Source organism: Heterocephalus glaber, unplaced genomic scaffold, assembly GCF_053883595.1.
Source record: "Heterocephalus glaber isolate CG9 unplaced genomic scaffold, H.glaber_assembly_v1.0 deba00001613, whole genome shotgun sequence".
Lineage (NCBI taxonomy): Eukaryota > Metazoa > Chordata > Mammalia > Rodentia > Bathyergidae > Heterocephalus > Heterocephalus glaber.
This window is the reverse complement of record NW_028258384.1, coordinates 26,217,540-26,240,840: the sequence shown is the minus strand read 5'-3', so window position 1 is coordinate 26,240,840 and position 23,301 is coordinate 26,217,540. Positions and strand designations below refer to the sequence as shown.

The window sequence follows — 23,301 nt, the reverse complement described above, 5'->3', positions numbered from 1 at the left end:
TTCAAAATAGTTTCTTTTAATACTCAGGCTCTGTGATACTTTGTGATTTTCTATTTTTCATTTCTAATTTCATTGATATAAATATTTTCTCTCCTTTTCTGTTGAGATTGACTAAGGATTTATCAATCTTGTTTCTTCATTAAAAGAGCCAACTCTTTGATTCATTGGTCCTTTGTATTGTTTGGTGTTATCAATTTCATTAATTTCCATTCTGATCTTTACAATTTGTTACCTTCCACAAGTTTTGGATTTGGATTGCTCTTTTTCTTGGGACCTTGAAAAGCACCATTAGGTTATTCATTTACTATCTGTATTTTCCTAATGTAGGCATTCATTTTTATTGTCATCCATCTTAGAACTCTTTATTTTATTCCGTAGATTTTGTTACTTTGTGCTGTCATCATCTTTTAATTCTCGAATATTTGAAATTTGTTTCCTTATATTTTTTCTATGAGAACTTGTTTTTCCAAGAGGGTATTATTCAATGTCCCTGTGTTTGTATAGTTTCTGTGGTTTCTTTTGCTCTTGATTTCTAGTTATACTCCATTATGATCTAATAGGATATGATATGATCTCAATTCTTTTTATTTAAGCATGCTTTATTACCTAAGACATGGTGTATTTTGGAGAAATGTTCATGTTCTGGTGAGAAAAGTATAGATATATTTTGCTCTTGTTGAACAAAATACTCTGTAGGTATCTGTTAAATCCATTTGTTTGATTATGTGATAATTCTTTGTTGTTGTTTTTTTTCTGGTTGACCTGTGTATATGTCAGTGGGATATTGATGTCCCTCAGTATGATTGTATTGGTCTTATCTGTCCTTTCATGTGCAGTAGTATTTGTTTTATCAAATTGGATGTGCTACTATTCGGTGCATCTATATATATATATGATTATATTTTATTATTACATGTTTGCAACACATGAAGTTTAGATTTATCTTAGGAATAAATGTACATAACATATTTTGATTCTTTTTTATTCTCTTTCCCCTCCCCACCCTGTTCCCTCGCTCCATCTCTAGATCCACTTTCATCATTTTCATTATTACAGTTATAGTAAGTCTCTGACTTATGAACATTTGAGTTGCAAACTCTCACAGATAGGAATGGACCTTGTATTACAGATATTGGTAGATGTGAACAAATCACAGAAGTAGCTCGCATGTCTGCTGGATATTGTCACAGTTGTGCTTCTGTGTGCTTACTGTACAGTGAGATAGTGTACAGTAGTAAAGTGCTCAATCAGAGCCCAGGATGTCCAAAAGCAAGAGGAAAAATAGTGGTGATATGAAGGGGACTGCTAAGAAGCACAAAGCAATAACCATGGAAACAAAAGTGAAAATAATTGAGAGATTGGACCAAGGCAAAAAGGTGGTAGATGTTGCTCATTCTTATAATGTAAATTGTTCGACCATTGCAACAATTCCAAAAAAGAAGAAGATCATGGAACATGAGAAGTTTTTTTTTATGCTTTACATTGTATATTTTTGCCAAAAGTGTAAAGGACTCACTTTGTTGGACATAGGAATGATTCTGAGTTATGAATGTTCTCCCAGAACGGAACTTGTTCATAAGTCAGAGACTTACTGTATTGTTGCTTTTAAAATCATGCTTATGACATTTAATGTTTACATTAATTTTGGGTATTTGGTATATGTATGAGACATCTTGAATCTTTTATACCCCCTTTCCCTCCCCTCCCTCCCCTCACCATCAGTTTCTAGGACCCCATCCTGTTTGCAAATGATCTGTCTCTCTTTCAGTCAATCTTTTATTTTGTACTTTATTTGTACTTGGCAGTATTCAAATGAGAGAAGCCACATGATCATTAAGCTTGTGTGTCCCCTTTATTTCACTTAACATTATGCTTTCCAGATGCATCAATTTTTCCACAAATGCCTTGAATTTATCCTTCATTATAGCTGAGAAGTATTCTATTATGTATAGATACAACATTTTCTTTATCCATTTAAATTTTGATGGATATCTAGGCTACTTCCAGGATTTTCCTATTATGGATTATGCTGTTATGAACATTGGTATGCATGTATCTCTTCTGTAACATGTTATGTTTAACTCTTTTGGGAAAATGCCTAGAAGGGGAAGAGCTAACTCAAACAGAAATTTTACTTTTAGTTCTTTGAGAAATCTTCACACTGATTTCCACAATGGTTGCAGTAGTTTATATTCCCAACAACAATGTTGAAGAGTTCCTTTTTCTTCACAGCCATGCCAACATTTATTATTTGATTTCTTGATGATTGCCACTCTTTGTGATATAAGATGAAATCTTAGTGTTGTTTTAACTTGCATTTTTCTAAAAGCCAGAAATGTTGAATATTTTTTCATGTTTATTGGGCATTTGAACTTCTTATGAGAAGTGTCTATTCATTTGGTGTCCAATTTCTTTTCTTTTCTTTCTTTCTTTCTTTTTTTTTTTTTTTTTTTTTGGTACCGGGGATTGAACTCCGGAACCACTGAGTGAAATCCCTGGCCCCTCCAATTTCTTGATTTGATCTTTTAAAATTTGATCCTTTTTGATTTTGGTTTGGTAGATGGTGAGAGATATGGATGAGGCTTCAATCTTCTACGTATAGTTTCCACAGTACCATTTGCTAAAGAGTCTGTCTTTCCTCTACCATATGGTTTTAGCCCCTTTGTCAAAGATCAAATAGATGAAAGTGGGGATGTTTCTGCATCTCGTATTCTGTTCTGTTGATATACATGTCTGCTTTATGCCAATATCATGGTATTTTTTACCACTGTAGTTTTGTAGCATAACTTAAAGTGAAGTATTGTGATGTCTCCTACTTTGCTCTTGTTGCTTAGGATTGCTTTTGCATTAAATCTATATATCAGTTTTGGAAATATGGCCATTTTGGTTCTGCCTATACAGAAACAGGGGACATCTTCCCATTTTCTGATGTCCTCTTCAGTCTCCTTTTCCAGAGTACTGTAGTTTTCATTGTAGAGGTTTTTCACTTCTTTGATTAGGTGAATTCCTAGGTATTTAAATTTTCTTTATGCTATTGTGAATGGTATTGATTTATAATTTATTTCTTAATGAGTTCATTGTTGGTGTGCACACATGCTATTGATTTTTGTGTGTTGATTTTGTAACCTCCTATATTGCTGAAATTAGTTATTAATTCTAAGAGTCTTTTGTTGGCATTCTTTGGGTCCTCCATGTAGAGCATCATGTCATTTGCAAATAATGATAACTTTTTTTCCTTTCCTATGAATGTATATTCCTTTTATTTCTTTCTCTTGCCCAATTGCTTTGGCTAATGTTTTGAGTACTATGTTGAAGAGAAGTGGTGATAGTGGACATCCTTGATTCCTGATTTTAGAGGGAAAGCTTTCAGTTTTTCCCCATTTAATATGATACTGCCAGAAGGTTTCCCATAAATGGCTTTTATCGCATTTAGATAAGGTCTTTCTATACCTGTTTTCTTCAGAGGTTTTATCATGAAGGGGTATTAGATTCTGTTAAAAGCTTTTTCTCAATCTATTAATATGATCATGTGGATTTTGTTCTTGCTTCTTTTTATGGGATATACTTCATTTGTTGATTTGCATATGTTGAACCATCTTTGCAAAAACTGTGATGAAACCTATTTGGTCATGTTGCATGAACCTTTTTTATGATATGTTGAATTCTATTTGCCAGTGTCTTATTGAGGATTTTTGGATCTATGTTCATTAAGGAGATTAGCCTACAGTTTCCTTTTCAGTTGGGCCTTTGTGTGGTTCTGGGATCAGAGTTATGCAGGCTTCCAGAAATCAGTTTAGAAGCATTTCTTCCCTTTCAGTTTCCCTGGAGAGATTGAAGAGTATTGGTGATATAATGTCCTTAAATGTTTTGTAGAATTTAGAAGTGAACTCATTAGGTGCTGGGCTTTTTTTAGTTGGTTGGTTTTTTTATTATTGCCTCATTTCATTGCTTGTCATTAGATTATTCAGTATTTTTTTGTCTCTTGGATTAGTTTTGGTAATTTGTATGATTCTAGATATCTGTTCATTTCTTCAGTATTTTCCAATTTGTTGAAATAGAATTTTTCATTTTAGTTACTATATTCTGTATTTTGATGGTGTCGTTTGTGATTTCACCTTTCTGATTTCTAATTGCATTGATGTGAGTCTTTTTTCTCTTTCTTTTGGTATGTTTGGCTAAGTGTTTATCTATTTTGTTTGTTCTTTCAAAGAACTAGCTCTTTGAGTCTTTGTATTTTTTTAAATGTCAAATTCATTAATTTCTGCTCTGATCCTTATGACTTCCTCCTTTAAATTCCATTTAGGCTTAGATTGGTGTCTTTTCCTCATATCTTGAGGTTCATAATTAGGTTATTTATCATTTGGCCTCTGTTTTTCTAATGTGAGCATTGATTACAATACTATTTCATCTTAGGACTGCTTTCCTTGTCTTCCACAGGTTCTGGTGTGTTGTACTGGCATTGTCATTTGATTCCAAAATTTTTAAAATTTGTTTTCTTGACTTCTTTTGTTACTCATTGGGTATTCAGAAGTGTGTTGTTAAGTTTCCAGGTATTTCTATATTTTTCTGTGGTTTCTTGTGTAACTCATTTCTAGTTTCATTGCACAATGGTCTGATTTTGATTCTTTTATATTTATTTAAGCAGGCTTTATGGACTAGTATGTATTGTATTTTGGAGAAAGTTCCATGTGCTTCTGAGAAGTATATTCAGTTGTATTAGGGTGGTACACTCTATAGATATCTATTAAGTCCATTTGTTCAATGAAATGGTTTAGCTATGATATGTCTTTATTGATTTTTTGTTTAGTTGATGTGCCTTTTTGTGAAAGAGGGGTATTGAGGTCACCCACTGTGACTGTGTTAGTTTTTATTTGATATTTTATGCTAGCAGTATTTGTTTTTATGAAGATAAATGGTTCAATATTCAATGTATATGTATATTTACAATTGTTATTTCTTCCTGTTGGATTATTCCTTTAACTAGTACTTTCTTTGTCTCTTCTAATAAGTTTTAGCTTGAAGTTTACTTTGTCTGAGAGTAGAATTGCTACCCCTGAGTGTTTTCAGGGTTGTGGTGTATGAAATATTATTTTCCATCTTTTTATTTTTAGACTATGAGTATCTTTCTGGATTAGATGACTTTCTTTAATGGAACAGACTGGATTTTGTTTTTTATCTGGTTGGACAATATATGTTTTTTAATTAGGGAGTTGAGGCTATTGACATTGAGAGTTATTATTGAAATGTATTGATTTATTCCTATCATTGTACTCTGTTTTTTCTTTTTGTTTCTCTATTCACCTTGCTTCGTATATTCTTTCCATCTAGATTTTTGGCTTTGTTGGCTTCATTGTCTCTAGGATACTCTTGAGTATTTTCTGGAATGCTGGTTTGGTGCTTATAAATCTCTTGAGTTCTTCTTTTTCATGAAATGTCCTAGCTTCTCAATCTATTTTGAAAGAAAGTTTTTTGGGTATGTTAATTTGCATTGGAATTTGTTCACTTTTTGGCTTTTAGGGCTTGAAATACTTCACCCCAGACACTACTAGACTTTAGTGTGGAGAAGTGTGCTGTGAATCTAATGTGTTTAATTTTGCATGTGATTTTTTTGCTTTCCTCTGACAGCTTTAAAAAAAAATTTTATTGGACATTTGGAATTTTAAATTATATGTGTCATGAGGTACTTTTTTTCTCATTGTAGTTTGTTGGTATTCTGTAAGCCTAGCTTACATGTATGTTGAATTTTTCCCTCATACTTGGGAAGTTTTCTATTATGATTTTTGCAAATGAATTTTTTATTCCATGTGTGTTGTCTTCTCCAACACCACCGATTAGTCTTAGTTTTATCTTCTTAGTGTCATCTAGTAGCTGTTGGATGACTGCTTCTTTTTCTCTTTTGGTTTATGAAGCTTCTCTGAGTAATCATAATTTATCATTTTGCTCTCAATTTCAGAAACCCTGTCTTCTCATTGGTCATTTATGTAATTTATGAATTCTATACAATTTGTATATCCAGTATTTCTCTCCAGTACATTTTTATGGAGTCACTCTCTGTTAAATTTGTCATTCATGTTTTGAACTCTTTTCATCAGCTCTTCCAGTTTTTTATTTCTTTCTCCCATATCCACGCTGGTCATTTTGTAAGATAATTCCATAAACTTTTGGGTTATATCATCTTTGAACTTGCCAAGTTTCTTTAACTCTTCTTTAATCAATTTGTAAAGCTCTGCTACCCAGTGTTTCCTTTCCTCTCCATTGGTACCCCCTCATTCTGCATTCAGAGAGTTGGGAGACCTTGGGGATGCCTTCTGTTGCCATATATATATATATATATATATATATATATATATATATACATACATACATATATATATGTATGTATATATATATATTCCTTTGCAGCCGTGAGTTGAAGTCAAGTAGTGAGGAGAGATTGTATTTGACATGAACATCTTTTTAGTTAAAGTCTGCTTTCCAGTTATGTGTTCACCACTTTATTTGTCCAGACATAATGTTCACCTTCTCAGCTCTTTAAATCATTTGGACCATGTCACTGTGTTGCAAATAGGAAACTACTCCTCGTTATAACATATTCAACAGATCTGATTATATATCACTTTTATGAATTAAACCTTTCATTTACACTTACAATCTTTATCAATGCCTTTTATGGCATATACTATATTATTATTAGCAGTCTGTGATATGGAGGAGAAGTGAAGGGAAGAGGTGGAATAATGGATGAAAGAGGCATGTGAGTCAGTCAGTAGGGGGAGAGGTAGAGAGAAGAAATAATAATAGTTAAAAATAATTAGGTAGGGGGTCAGATTCTGTTATAGCTCTTTTATGTTTAGATTTAAGAGTTAGCATTAAGGGATGTGAAGAGTTATTTGTGGGGCAGGGGCAGGATGCAGGTGGAGCGAGGTATAATTTAAGATTAAGGATAGTTGCAAACCTGGCGGAATCTGTTGATATATTTGTGCACCTCTAAGATGGAGATAAGACAACAAAGAAAAAAGGCTAGTAAGATAAGGAAAATCAAAAAGAAGAGAATAGCAAGGACAGAATTTTAATACTACTGAAGAGAGGAATAATAGAGAGAAAGCATAATATAGGGGGGAAAACCTGAAAGGAAGAATTTTAAAAGTGGGATAAACAAGTAATTAAGAAAATAGTATTGCTACAAATGCTAGAATTGAATAAAAGGATTAGGGAAAAGAGAGAAAGTAAATGACAAGTAAATCAAAGCAAAAAAAAGAAAGAAAAATAACAAAAATAATCAGATGGAGACCCAGATCAAAACACTCCAAGAGCATGTACGTGCAATTCCCATGTGACCACTGTTCCGCATAGCCTCAATGTCCAAACAATTCCCTTCTCATCTTTGTTAAGGTTTGATTTCATCCAGCTAGACAAATTTTCCTCTTTTCAATTTTCTGCCTTGAGCCAGCAGGTAGAATCTGACCTGTCCCTAAGCCATGGCTTAGGAACTCTTCCCCCAAAATGTGGTGGAGGTATTGGCAGGTGCAGGGAACCATGTGGAGATTCAGGTGGGAGCTGGGTGCTGGGCAGAGACTTAAGCATGCCCAGAGGTGGTATGGGGCCCAGGCAGAGATTGAGGTGGGTATGAAGTGCCACATGGAGACTCAGGCAGTCCTGAACAGTCAGGTGAACTTGCCAGGCACAATTCACTTTTTTATCCTCTTTCTGTCCAGAGGCAGAGGGTGGGGGCATCAGCTACCTCTGCTTTAACTGAGTGCTGGACGGGTGCAGTGTTCCTCAGTGTTTGAAGAGGGGATGGTAGAGAGAAGGGTCTGGTATGTCGAGTCTGTCCTAGGATACTAGTCTCTGCAGTACTCCTTAGTTCCCTCAAGTGATTTGTTAAGTTCTCAAAATGGTTGCTCCCCTGATGACTGAGGATGGGGGCAGTGTGGATCAGCTTTTGCAGAGCTGCTTCCCCTTTATTACTATTCAGATATTTGTTTTCATCTGGATGTATCTTCTTTACCATTTCAGGGTGTAAATCTCTCCCCTGCTTTAGAGTACCTGTATTTTCAGTGAAACTTTTCTGAGTATCTCTGACGTGACTCTTCCTCTAGTCAGCCATGTTTGAGTCCCTTGCCATGAATATATAATTACATTTGTTATCCCTTCTTATTGGACTATTCCCTCTACTGGTATACTGGTATGTAGTAATCTTCTTTACCTCTTGTAATCAGTTTTTACTTAAAGTCTACTTTGTAAATAAGGCAGCTACTTTTATTTACATTTGGACTTGTTGCACAGAATGTAATTTTCCATTTTTCCACTTTCAGTCCATTTGTGTGTGTGTGTGTGTGTGTGTGTGTGTGTGTGTGTAGTTTGTCTCTTGTAGGTACCAGGTTCTGTCTTTTTTTAAAATAATCTTCCAGTTTGTGTCTTTTGATTGGAAAGCTAAGACCATTTGCAGCGAGTTTTATTATTGAAAGGTATACTGAATCCACTGTTAATTCCTTCAGTTTTACTTCTGTTTAACTAGTCTTCCAGATAGATTTATTCTTTCTTTTGCTCTCTGGTAATTTTAGATTTTTTTCTGTCTGGGATTCCCTTGAGTACTTTCTGCAATGTTAGTTTTATGGTCATGAATTTCTTCATATTTTCTGTGTCACGGAGAGTCTTTCATTCTCTGTCAATGTTGAAGGATATTTTTGCAGGATACAGTAAACTTCTTTGACAATTATTTTCTTTTAATGCCTGACAACCTTCCTTCCAAGCTCACTTGACTTTTATTTTCTGTTAAAAATCCGTTGTTATTCTGATAGTCTTTTTTCTATAAAAGCTTTTAGTATTTCTTTTCTCTTAATTTTCTGGTATTTTGATTATGATGTTCCTTGGGGAGGTTCTTTTCTGGTTGTGGCTATTTAGGGTTGTATATGTTACATTTACCCGGATATTCATTTCTTTCCCTAGATTTGGAATATTTTCTGCTATGATTCCTATGTATAAATTTTTTTGTACTTTTTTGGGTCATTTTCTAACCTTTCCTCAACTCCTTTAATTCTTAGGTTTATTTTTCGAGTAACCTAGCAGCTTTTGGATTTAGTTTTTTTTCCATTAAATTTATTGGCATGTTTTAGATATATAATACAGTTACATTCATCACTGCGATCTTGTACCTTTACATGATATATCTTGGTTCTTATGTTTTTCCCCATTCCCCTGCACTCCCTTCATCCCCTCTACCCTTCCCTATTTACAAACACTTTGTTTCCAATTTTTCCTTTTCTTGTATTTTTCCTTCTCCCTTTTTCCTTTCCCCTACCCCCCACTTCCCTTACTTGTTTAGAACTTTTCTTCCTATTACACAATATCAATTATACATTTTAATTATAATATCAAGATTTAGAGGACATTACCACATATTTTACAGAATTTAAAAGGATATAGAAAGCATATTTCAAAAATTGTTTTTGAAATAAATTTGACAACTTCTATGAAGTACCTTGGAAGACAAATTAATGAAACTGACTCTGGAAGAAATATAAAATTTGAATAGCACCTGTTGAAGAAAGTATATTCCTAGCATGAAAACCTACCTATATGACAACAACAGGCTCATACACATTTTAACTGATGAATTGTATCAAAAATTTAAAGCAGAAAAAATAAGAAACACTTCTCCCATCATTTTAGGAAATGAACATTGTGCTAATACTAAAACTGGATAAAGATAATAGAAGAAAATATATGAACATAGAAATTTGTTTAACAAAACAAACTATTAGAAGTTAGATCTGGCAGTATGCAGAATGTGGTTTTATTATAGGGATGGCAGTGTTGGTTCAGCATTGGAAGACCCACCCCCCAGAAGTCATCATTTTAACAGAAGAAAGGAAAAGGCCATATGATCCTGTCAGTAGTTGCAAAAAAAATATTGGACTAAATTCTACAGCTGTTCATAGTAAAAGCTATCAGGAGACTAGAAGTAGAACAGAACCTTCTCAACAGATAAAAGACATGTACTCCATACTTTCAGCAAAAATGCCTTATATGAATGGAAAAGATACAATGCTTTCTTCCTAAGGTGAGGAACAAGGGCAGATATGCCTACTCTTCATCTGTCTATTAAACTTTGAAACATAGGCCCAAACCAAAATAGTCTGGCAATAAAAAGAAATAAATAGCATAAGATTGGCAAGGTAGAAGTAAAATCTTTATGTGTAGATGAAATGATCATCTACAGAGAAAATATTAAGAAATTTCTAGCAGAACCTAGAAATTGTATTTGAATTTAGCAGGATGAGAAAACCCAAGTTATATATAAAAATTCAGGTCTGTGTACACTTGTTATAAGTTAAAAATTGGATAATGAAATTTAAAAGTTATGTAGGAGTAAAAGGACCTAGAAAAGTAAAAAGAAAAAAAAAGTCACAGTGTTGGAAGACATTTATCACCTAATTTTAAGACTTCCTCTAAAGCTACAGTAATCAAGGCAATGTTGTCATAAGGGAAGACATAGATCAATGGAATAAAACAGAGAATCTTGAAATAGAACCACACATATATGGTCCACTGATTTTTTAAAGATTATTTAACAGTAACATTTTATAGAACATAAACCGAACTCAGGAGCAGAGGAAAAGATAGTGTTTTCAACAAATGTTACTAGAACACTTAGTATTTGTATGTAAAAAATTAATCTCAACCCTTTCTTTTCATGCATAAAAATAACTTGAAAGGATCTATGAACCTAAATATGAAAGGCTAAAACTATAAAACTTTAAGAAAAAATTATAAGGGAAAATGTTCATGAAATTAGGGTAAGCAAGAATTTCCTAGGATAAAAATACATGATGTATAAAAGAAAAAAATTGTTAAATGAGATTCCATCAAAATTTAGAACTTTAAAAGAGATCATTAAGAAAATGAAAAGTAGTTGTTAAACAGAACATATTTATAATACACATAACCTATGACCAGAATATATAAAGAATTCTTGCAGCTCATTAATGGACAACCCAATTAAAAAGTAGACACAAGAAGATGATAAATAGCCAGTACAGCACAAGGAAATGTGTACAAAACTAGAATCAGAAAAATACTAATCAGCCTAATAATAAGACCATATTATACATTCATTAGGAAGATGATGCTAAAAGTTTTAAAAGAACAAATGTCAGCTTAGGTATGAACCAGTTAGAACTTTCTTTCTTTCTTTTTTTTTTTTTGGTACCAGGGATCGAATTCAGGACCTTGTGCTTGCACAGCAGGTGCCAGAACCACTGAGCTAAATCTCTGGCCCTTGGAACTTTCTATTACTGCTAATGTGAATATAAAATGATAAAACCATTTTGGAAAACAATATAAGACATTTCTTGTATTATTGTTAAGAACCAACAGTTCTGTTCTTAAATTTTTACTTAAGAGAAACGAAAATACATGTTCACAATAAATTTCTACATACAAGGTGACTATCCCTTATCTGAAATTCTTTGGACCAGAAGTGTTTCAGATTTTCATTTGAAATCCACTTGATCTGCAAAGAGGATAGCTACTCCTGCTTTCTTTGGGGTTCCTGTTGCATGGATTATTGTTTTCCACCGTTTAACTTTCAGTCTATGAGTTTCCTTTTGAATTAAGTATGTTTCTTTTATGCAGCAGATTGTTAAATTTTGCTTGTTGACCAATTCTGCCAGTTTATTTCTTTTGATTGGTGAATTGAGACTGTTAACATTGATGGTTATAATTGATACGTATTGCCTTATCATTGTCTTGCCTTTTTGGTTTTCTTGGATTCTACCCCTTTGCGTTTAATTTCCTGTTATGCCTGGTGTATTCATTCTGCTGGGCTTCCTGGGGTTGTGATCCTCATTGTCTTTTCCTAGGATATTGTCTAAAATGTTTTGGACTGCTGGTTCGGTATTCATGAAGTTCCTAAGGTGCTCTTTGTCATGAAAGTATCTTATTTCTCCAGCAATTTTGAAAGATAGTTTTGCAGGGTACATCAATCTGGGTTGGAGGCTGTTTTCTTTTAGGGCTTGAAATGTAGCACTCCAAGCTCTTCTTGCCTTGAGCATTTGCATTGAGAAGTCTGCTGTGATTCTAATGGGCTTTCCTTTGTATGTGATTTGTTTCTTTTCTCTAACTGCTTGTAGAATTTTGTTGTTCTGTTGGGTTTCTGGAATCTTAACTATTATATACCTATGTGTGCATTTTTTTGATCAAGGCTAGTTGGAGTCCTATATGCCTCACTTATCTGTATGTCAAGTTCTTTTCCCCTGCTTGGGAAGTTGTCTGCCATCACTTTTGTGAACAGTTTTTTTTTTATGACACCTGCACTCTCTCCTGTTTCTTCATTGATTCCTATCAATCTTATATTATTCTTCTTTACACCATCTAGCAGCTGCTGGATTGATTTCTCATGGTCACTTACTATTTTAAAGGAATTTTTCTTTTCCTGGTCACTAATTGCAATCTTATCTTCTATATCTGAAATTCTGTCCTCACATTGGCTCATTCTGCTTGTAAACTTTCAGTGGAGTTTTTAATCTCCTGGAAATCTGTTTGCATCTGTTTTATGTATTCCATTTGTTTCCTGTGTTGGGATTCCATCGTGTTCCTTAGCTTCACTATTTTTTTATCTGTGTCCTCTCTAGATTTATTAATCATGTCCTGCACTATGAGCACAATCTCTGCTGTTATCTGAGAAATTATTTCTGATTTCACTTTTTCCAGATCCTCTTTTGTTGCCAGTTCAGGGAGTCCAAATGGTTGAGTTTCAGATTGTTCCATCTAGTTTCCCTTTGGAATTGCTTTAGGTGATCTGGAAGTCTGGTTTTGAGACTTGTTTACTTGTCTTCTCATTTCAGTGTCGGGGGGGGGCATTTGTGCTGCTGGCCCCTGCATCGCTCACCTCCTCGGCACTGGGGGTGGTGGTACAGCAGCCTGGAAGTTTCACCTCCTCTGTTTTGGGAGCAGCTCTGCTTCTCGGTGCTGGGGGTGGTGGTACGGCCTGGATTTAGTTTTCATGATGTCTTGCTTTTGTAATATTACTAAGTACAAAATCTATTACATCAACCTTGTCTTGAAGTCCTGACAGGCTCTTTTCAGACTGCTTGTGTCTGCTGCCCATACTTTCAATTGAATTTTTCTCTTCAGGGACTTCTGTTTGATTTTCTTAATAGTCTGTAATTCTTTACTTAAGTGTTCATTCAAATTTTGTATTATTTTCTTTAACTCAATCAGCTTCTTGTGTCTTCTTTAACCTTGTTGAACATTTTAATTGAATTCTTTATCTGCTTATTTGTATCCTTTTTTTTTTTTTGGTACTGGGGATCGAACTCGGGTCCTTGTGCTTACACAGCAGGCGGTGAAACTACTGACCTAAATCCCTGGCCCTATTTGTATACTTTTTGAGTTCATTGGATATCTTATGATTGTTTGTTTCTTTGATCTTGTCAAACATTTTTTTTTCCTTTGGTACCGGGGATCAAACTCAGGACCTTGTGCTTGTGAGGCAGGTGTGGTGCCACTGAGCTAAATCCCCGGCCCCTCTTCAAACATTTTTACCATTTGTTTTTTAGTTCTTTGGATAAAACTTTGTCCACTTCACTGCCCATGAGATCAGCTTTTGAAAAAGTAGGTTTTTTGGAATCATCTTGTGGCCTTATTTCCTCATGTTTCTATTTTTGTGTGTGTGTGCAATGGTTGAAGATCAGTTAGAGTAGAAAACTCTGTCATTACTGTAGATATATCCTTAGTTAGTATGTGTCTCCTCTCATCTTCTGATAGCTTGGTCTACTTTCCATGGGCTAATCCTAATAGCAAGTCAGAGGTAAGGGGTTTTCATAGGTATAAGTCATGGTTGAGGAGAGTGAAAAGTGGATCTGAAAAATAAAAGGAAGATATATGGCACGTTCTTCATAATTTTCTGCACTGAGGAATCCAGCGTTATGTCTCTTTATTTCTTTTTCCAGAAGGTTCCTTGTAAGCTAGAGGTATCCCAAAGAGGCTTAGCAGAGAGTCCCAGGTTAACAAGCCAAGACAGTTTGGATTTTTCTCTGAATGGATTTCCCTCTGAATGCATTTCCTTCCTACTATGTTTATTTCCTTGCTTTCTTCTCAGAGAAAGGAAAGCCAGGAGTGGTAGTTTCCCCTATTACATCACCCTCTTTTCTTATGCCTACTTTCTTTCCTGCTTTCTGATATTCACTCCTGCCATACTTTTGGAGAAATATCAAGCAAGGCTTGAGGGTGTGGCTCAAAGAAAGTAAAAGAGGAAATGAACAATACACTGAAGCAGTGTGGAAAGGAAAAGGAACATTGGCTCTTAAGCCATACACAGTTCTTTTTTTTTAACACCAAATTTGCCCTGGGATTTCTGGTATGGTGCTGTATATAATGTAAGTCTTGGTGTGTGTTTATTGAATGAAGAAAAGAAAGATGTTCAAGGAAACCTCAGCATTTTTCCATTAAAATCTAGCACTAAACTTCTCTTTAAACTTAGCAATTTCTGAACTTTAATCTGCACTGTTGTCATCTGAGAGACTGGTTAAATGAAGCTTCATCTGTAGCTTCATCTCTAGAGAACCTGCAGTTCTAACAGATTCCCAAGGTGATTGTGATACAGGTGGTACAGAAGCCTCTCTAAATTCCTGGGGTTTCTTAAATATGGTTATGATACTCTTTTGACTCTTGTCCCTTCATATTCTCTCAGTTGACATTCCCTAGGCGTGTGGTGTCACCTACTCGAGAGATGTGACCTCTTTCCTTTCAGATTATTCTGTCATTCAGAAAACAGTTCTAATGTATTAAAGGGTAAATATAGGCTAGAATTTATATAATGTTCATTTATCAATCACTTGCTGAATAATTTGTGTGCAGAGCCCTGTTCTAGGTGTTTTCAAATGAACCTGTCCTTCCATTGGCCACCAAAGCAGTAATAGAAACATTTGCATTTACAATACCATTGTAAACAGGTACCCCTAATTCATTGTCCCACAAAAGTTGTCTTACAAGTCTTTCATCTCTCAAGAGGTATGCAGGTAATAAAACAAGCATAATCAGTATTTTTTATGCCTGGCATAAATTATTTGTTTGGGCGAGTAGCCATTTACCAGGCTGTTTCACAGTTTGTAGCATCTTGTTCACTGATCTTAAACTGCTTTACACAAATCTATTCATTAAGCCAGTATATGTCCTTACAAGATCAGCATAAGTGGCAGTTTGTCATATGGGCAAACTGATCTTTAAATGAGTTAACTATTCCAAGGTTGATGGGGTAGTGTTATACTTTTTGCTTTTTCTTCTGAGAATACACAACTTCTCATGCTTACATTAGCAATCCCTTAAATTGCAGTAGCTAATGCGTTACAGTTCAATATGTCTATCCTTTCTACTTAAAAAATCCCGCAAAACTTTACATGTGGATTATACCATTCAGTGGCATATACAATGCATGAACAAAATTTTTTAAAGGCAGATCTAAAACTAGTTAGGAGAAACAAGATAGAGATCCTTGACATCCAGGGAGGTAACTCGCTGCAATTAAACATGTTTTCCATGTTGCTTTTGGGAAGGCAAGACAAAAAGATACACGCATCGTGTCGTATAGTTCTCATTATTCAATAAAGGAAGATATATATTTGACAGGAGAACTTTTTTCTGTCTTTGAATTTTTGGAGAAATACCTTAATGGACAATGTCTGATTTTTGTTTAGAGAAGACATAGAAACATATACACTTCTTCTACTAAGCTTACAAAAGACTATGATATTTAATTGTTATTCAATAAAGGCCTGACCATACAGAATAATATCATATTAAATAATAATCATTTATTGAGCATTTATGTATTCTATTACTTCATGTACAGTATCTCACTGAGTCCTTTTGTGCAGTAGATTTGAGCAAATGCATTTTACAGGTAATGAAACTGAGATTCAGAGACATTAGATATAAATCCCAAAGTCATATAGATAAAGTGGCTGAATATGGATTTTCACTTGTTCCAATGACTCCAAGTTCAGTGCTTTTTCTAGTACAATCTACCATAGGAATTGAAGTTAAAGAGTCTATAGCAGTTGTTCTCAACCAGGGGATATCTGGAAATTTCTCTCTGGAGAAAAATTGGTTGTAACCTTTAAGTGGGGGGGGCATTATTATCTTGTGGGTAAGGGACAAGAATACTGCTAAGCACCTTACCATGCACAGGAAAACCACAATTATGTGGCCAAAAATGTCAGTAGTGTCAAGGTTGAGAAGCACTGTTCTAAGGGAATGGTTAATTAACTGCCCATGGACTATATCCCACACCTTATATATCTCAAGCAAGTTTTGACAACTGGTGAAATGCAGTCAATTCAGAGTTGAATTTTCTAGCTTAAGGTGATATTTTTGTGTTGAGATTAGAGAACTTTTAATTTTGCTTCAGATGCCAGATAATACAGGTTGAAAAATTAATATTTGTTATAAAACTGGAGTAACCTATTCTTAGTCAATGTTTACTAGAGTCAGATATAGAGGAGTACAAGATTTCTGTCTGTGCTGGAGACCTGAAGGATCCAGTTGAGGGCTCGTCCAGCAAGTCTGCATCAGGAGGCCAAATTATCTAGGATGGGAGACCAAAGGATCTGCACCCGAAAGGCCCAATGTCCAGTGCTGGAAGCTGAAGTGTCTGTGCCAAAGGGTGGAAGGATCTGAGCCAGAAGGCTGAGAGATCTGCACTGGAAGCCAGGAGACAACCTCTAAGGTGAAGGCGAGGATTGAAGCTACCCTGAAGAAAGCAAGCAGCCAAAGCTCTTTTGAAGAAAAACTGCCAAAACTCTTCTGAAGAAAAGCAGCCACAAGGAAGCCCTCCCAAGGAAGATCAGCTGAAATCCTTCCCTCCCATTCCCCTTTTATACTTTTCTGGCAACAAGCCTCCTTAAGTGTGTCTTACAAGCCTACAACCATGCTGACTTGATTCAGCTGGGCATTCCCCACTCAAGTTGACAATTAGTTAATTAACCACTACAGATATCATTCATTTAGGTCATTTCTTCTGAGGTATATGACCACATTTTTTTACCTCATAAATCTATTGGTACATTTTAGGTATACATTATGATGACATTCATCATTGGGAATTTATACCTGTACATGATATGTCTTGGTTCTTGGTTTTTTCCCATTCTCTTTCCCTCCCTTCCACCCCTCCACTTCTTCCTATTTACAAAATAGGGAGAATTTTTTTCCTTTTTTCCGTTTTTTCCTTTTTTTCATACTTTTTTCTTTCCTACTTTTCCTTTTCCCCGCCCCCTCTCCCTACTTCCCCTTTGAACCTTTTCTTCCTATTTCACATTATCTATTATATATTTTAGACCACATGTTTTTCTAAAATACAAAACTGAATCTATTTAAACTATGGGATTAGTATCTACAAAAAGCCCCTGAATCTGTACATAAAGCTTGAAGTTGTGAAGCACTATAAATTATATGTGTCTAGTTGGTCTTCCTGACTATGAAAGAAGTAGAGGATGAATTTTCATAACAGAACTGCATCCTAGTGGGTTCATAGGGCTGAGCTAGCTGTGTGACATATTTTGGAGGAGCTTAGCTGACCTATTGAGTAATTTTAGTTTTAGCAAAGTTGATGCTCAGGTATACTTAATTTTTTTCTGAATCCAGAGCCTCATTATTATCATTATTATTGTTGTTGTTGTTATTAGTTCATGTTTATGTTATACAATATTCATGTTTACTGAGGGTATTTGATAGGTGTACATGACACATCTTAAATCTTTACTTTTCTTTCCTCTCCTTCCTTTCTTCACCTGACTCAGTCTCTTGGACTTCCTATTTGCAAAAGATTTATCACCCTATTTCCTTCTATCAGTCCTTTAGTTTGCTCATTATTTACAGTTTGCCTTACTGAAACGAGAGATACCATATGGTATTTATTTCACTTAACATTATATTTTCGAAGTGTATCTATTTTCCTACAGATGTCTTGAATTTACCCTTCTTTATAGCTTAGTAGTGTTTTATTATGTATATTTTCTTTATTCATTAATCTGTTGATGGATATACATTCTGCTTCTAGGATTTAGCTATTATAAATTGTGCTGCTATAAATGGTGGCATGCATGTATTGCTGTAATATCTTTAGCTTTTTGAGGAAAATACCTAGAAGTGGAATAGCTGGGTCAAATGGAATTTCTAATTTTAGTTCTCTGATAAATCTCCACACTGAATTCTGTAATGGTTGTACTAGTTTACATTTGCACCAACAATGTTTTAAAAATGAGATCTATCATGGTTGTGAAATAACATTCTCTCTTCAACCCAGCAGCTCCACCTTCAAAGACCTAGAGGGAAACAGCCTGAAGGATAGTGGACATGAAGAGAGTGACCAGACTGACAGTGAACATGATGTCCAGAGGAGCTTGTATTGTGATACTGCTGTCAACGATGTGCTAAATACCAACGTAATCTCCATGGGATCTCAGATGCCTGATCATGGTAAGGACTGGCTCATTGTAAGTTGCAACAGTAGTTTCCATATAACCCAGAAAATTTGCAGGCACACTGTACTACTTTACTGTCATGAGTAATTATGAAGGTGTCCACTGTGTTCACATGTCAGCAACATCTACAGGTTTTTCAGATGTCAGAACACCCAGCCAGATTCTTCTTCGACCCCATGTGGATCCTTTAGGATTGTATAAAGTTTGGCCATTTTACAAGGTGACTGCATATACATATTGCATACGTTCTTTTTAATACTAACTGCACAGAACACACAGGAAATGAGTAGATGATTTCTCAGCAGAAATAAATGCCTCTTTTTGCTTTAGTGCATGAATTCAGCTGATCAGTTGAGTTACATGGAACACAGCTCTAAAGAGACTACAGGAATAGGTTTTATTTTTCTGTTGGGCTGGTTAGCTTTACCCAGAGAGAGAATTTGTTCCCTGATCACAGATTGTGTACTCTTTACCGAAGATACAAAGTATCAGACTTCCCATTTTTTCTATAGGGCTGGTATGTCAAATCCCTCTAGCTATCACACAAATCCATGCCATTAGTCATATGGGAACTAAGAGTAAGAGGATGTGGCTCAATCACTGTAAAACATTCAGCTAATGTGAACACCTCAAAGCACATATCAGAAGTGGCATTCTCATGTATGAAGGAGAATCTATTTTTGTGAACTTGGCCACAGTGTTTCAGCAAGAGGCACTATTTAAAAGTGTGCTAGGCATAAATCAGAGTATAAATGCATAAGTAGAATTCAGCTAAGGCAGAATGTTCAGATGGACTTGGGCATAAATGTCACTTTCAATTTTTACTAGTGCAAACATGTTATGCCAACAGCTTGTCCTTTTCAATTAAGAAACAAGAGTTCAACTTGGTTTGTAGGCTCACTGAAGTGTCAGAATGCTTGACTATTTCTTGAGAGAAGCTAGACTCAAACTCAGCTGGAAGTCATACTGCTAAAAGTCTGAAAGATGAGAAAACAAAATATGGTGATTATTTCCTGGTCTTCAGCTGTTTCATTTCACTGTAAACATCATGAAGTGGTTTTGTTTGGGTTTTGTAAATGAATCAAAAATGCATGATTCACAAAGCAAAATGTTTTCCATAGAAAAAACTTAGTCACTGTAGAGTCTATTAAATTGTCTAATCCATTCCCTCCAAAATAGACGCAAGTGTGAAAGTCTATAATATACAGAGGTCACTACCAATTGTGCACTGCTGCCTTTCCTAATTGGTGAGTGGTGACATCTACAGAGATAATATACTTTCTTGGAAAACTAACTATGACTAAAGATGAAAAAAGTTAAACATTTATATAACTGAAAGAGGCAGTTTAATTCTCAGAGGATTAGCAGTGTGTCACAAGATGGAGACTGATATGTATTATTTACTAGTTGTGTGTCTCAAAGAAATGATTTTTTTTACATCACAGAGGATTTTAGTTAGATGCTTTCTGAAATGAAATGACTTCAGAAAAAGAAATAGTCATAATTGATTCTCACTTTATGTCTGGCTAGAAAAACATGTTTTAATTTTTTAATCACATTTATGTAGGAAAACAATATCAGTGGACTATAGCTAGATTTTCTAAGTGTTTCTTACAAATGGGATGTATTTTATAGAGTGTAGATTGCATTATAATGGGAGCATTCTAAAGAAAACACGCGACAGTGAGCCCCCCTACACGTAAGATGATGATTTCACATACACATGCACATATACACATATGAACAGATAGAAACAGTTTTTGCTGTTTCATTTTGGCAACACTTTTACATTTTGTTTCTCATTGTTCAATTTGCATGCATGTGTCTTCACTTGTTCCATTATTCCAACAGTGGCTATGTTTTAAGCCAGTCCTTGGATTGGTTCTTTTCCAGTTGAAATAGTAATCAATTTTAGGTATAAAGGGAATTGTGATCTTGTTTACATCTCATTCTTTACCTTGTGATATTCCTCTAGTTTTGAGACTTTTATAGATTCATAATTGTGTGTCCCAAGTCAACTCTAGGTTTGCCCCTCAGAGTGTCACCAGTTAACTGGGATTGATTACTATTATCTCAAAAATAGCAAATATTTTAACACTTCACATTTTATAACATTTACTATCTTAAACCAGTGTTTATATCAAGAGTGATCTCATAAAGAACACAGAGGTTGAAAGACAGTCACTGGGTAAATGTACCATGTCTGACCAGTATTGAACTTCTCAGGCTAAACTCTGATTTTGATATTTCTTTGGGTTCCATGAGAATCACTCCAGTGTTGGCCAGATGTACCCAAGAGAATGTATCTTTTTTTTCCATTAAGTTTATTGGTATATTTTAGGTATAAAATACAGTTACATTCATCATTAGGATCTTGTACCTTTACAGGATGTATCTTGGTTCTTATTTTTTCCCTTTCCCCTGCCCTCCCTTCACCCCCTCCACCATTCCATATTTGCAAAGACTGTGTTTCCATGTTTTCCTTTTCTCATATTTTTTCTCTTCCCTTCTTTCCTTCCCCTATCCCTCCCACTTCCCCTACTCCTTTAGACTTTTTCTTCCTATTACACAATATCAATTATACATTTTTAAAGTTACAATATCAAGATTTAGAAGATATTACCACAGATTTTGCAGAATTTAAAAGGATATAGAAAGCATATTTCAAAAATCTTTTTTGAAATAAATTTGACAACTTCTAAGAAGTACCTTGGAAGACAAATTAATGAAACTAACTCTGCAGTATATAATAAATTTGAATAGCACCTATTAAAGAAAGTATATTCCTAGCTTGAAAACCTACCTATATGACAACAGCAGGCTCATATACATTTTAACTGATAAATTATGTCAAACATTTAAAACAGAAAAAAGAAGGAACAATTCTCCCCTCATTCTAGGAAGTCAGCATTGTGCTAATACTAAAACTGGATAAAGATAATAGAAGAAAAAAGTATGAACATAGATAGAAATTTGTTTAACAAAACAAACTATTAGAAGTTAGATCTGGCAGTATGCAGAATGTGGTTTTATTATAGGGATGGTAGTGTTGGTTCAGCATTGGAAGACCCACCCCCCAGAAGTCATAATTTTAACAGAGGAAAGGAAGAAGTCACATGATCCTCTCAGTAGTTGGAGAAAAAGTATTGGACTAAACTCTACAGCCGCTCATGGTAAAAGCTATCAGGAGACTAGAAGGAGAACAGAAACCCTCCCAACAGGTCAAAGACATGTACTCCATACTTCCAGCAAAAACACCTTACATGAATGGAGAAGATAGAATGCTTTCTCCCTAAGGTGAGGAACAAGGGCAGATATGCCTACTCTTCATCTGTCCATTAAACTTTGAAACATAGGCCCAAACCAAAATAGTCTGGCAATGAAAAGAAACAAATAGCATAGAATTGGCAAGGTAGAAGTAAAGTATTTATATGTAGATGAAATGATCATCTACAGAGAAAATACTAAGAAATCTCTAGGAGCCCCTAGAACTTGCATCTGAATTTAGCAGGATTAGAAAACACAAGGTATATATAAAAATTCAGGTCTGTGTATACTTGCTATAAATGAAGAATTGGATATTGAAATTTAAAAGTTATGTAGGAGTACAAAGGACCTAGGAAAGTAAAAAAGAGAAAAAAACAGTGTTGGAAAACATTTATTACCTAATTTTAAGACTTCCTCTAAAGCTACAGTAATTAAGGCAGTTTTGGCATAAGGAAAGTCATATAGATCATTGGAATAAGACAGAGAACCTAGAAATAGAACCACACATATATGGTCCACTGAGTTTTGAAAAGATTATTTAACAGTAACAGTTTACAAAACATAAACTCAATTCAGCAGAGGAAAAGATAGTGTTTTCAGCAAATGGCACTAAAATATCTGGTATCTATATATAAAAAAATTAACCTCAAACCTTTATTTCCATACATAAAAATAACTTGAAAGGATCTATGAACCTAAATGTGAAAGCCTAAAAGTATAAAACTTTAAGAAGAAATTATAAGGGAAAATGTTTATGAATTTAGGGTAGACAAGAATTTCCTAGGATAAAAAAACATGATGTATAAAAGAAAAAAATTGATAAATGAGATTCCATCAAAATTTAGAACTTTAAATAACATCATTAAAATGAAAAGTAGTCCTTAAACAAACCATATTCATAACACATATAACCTATGACCAGAATATATAAAGAACTCTTACAGCTCATTAATAGACAACCCAATTAAAAAATACACACAAGAAGATGATCAATAGCCAGTACAGCACAAGGAAAGGTGTGCAACACTAGAATCAGAAAAATGCTAATCAGTACAATAACAAGATTGAATTATACGTTCATTAGGGAGATGAAATTAAAAGTTTTAAAAGAACAAATGTCAGCTTAGTTGTGAACCAGTTAGAACTTTCTAATACTGCTAATGTGAATGTAAAAGGATAAAACCATTTTGGAAAACAATATAGAAATTTCTTATATTACTGTTAAGAACCAACAGTCCTGTTCTTAAGTTTTTACTTAAGAGGAATGAAAACACATTTTCACAATATATTTGTACATACAAGTTGACTATCCCTTATCTGAAATTCTTGGGACCAGAGTGTTTCAGATTTTCATTAGAAATCCACTTGATCTGCAAAGAGGATAGCTACTCCTGCTTTTTTTCTTTGTGTTCCTGTCACATGGATTATTGTTTTCCACCCTTCAACTTTCAGACTGTGAGTTTCCTTTTGAATTAAATGTGTTTCTTGTATGCAGCATATTGTTGGCTCTTGCTTCTTGACCCATTCTGCCAGTCTATTACTTTTGATT

General features: G+C 34.6%; 1 protein-coding gene across 7 annotated transcripts in view; it reads left to right on the top strand.

Annotated features, from left to right (window-relative positions):
- Pcdh19 (protocadherin 19) overlaps positions 1-23,301 on the top strand; it is a 139,412-nt gene that overhangs the window by 63,522 nt on the left and 52,589 nt on the right. For 5 of the 7 annotated variants that reach the window (XM_087196649.1, XM_021250458.2, XM_004872593.4 and 2 more), the window contains one exon: positions 18,308-18,480. In XM_087196649.1, the coding sequence (XP_087052775.1) occupies positions 18,308-18,480 (173 nt within the window). The remainder of the gene's footprint in view (positions 1-18,307; positions 18,481-23,301) is intronic. The other 2 variants (XM_087196650.1, XM_087196653.1) reach the window with 1 other exon arrangement.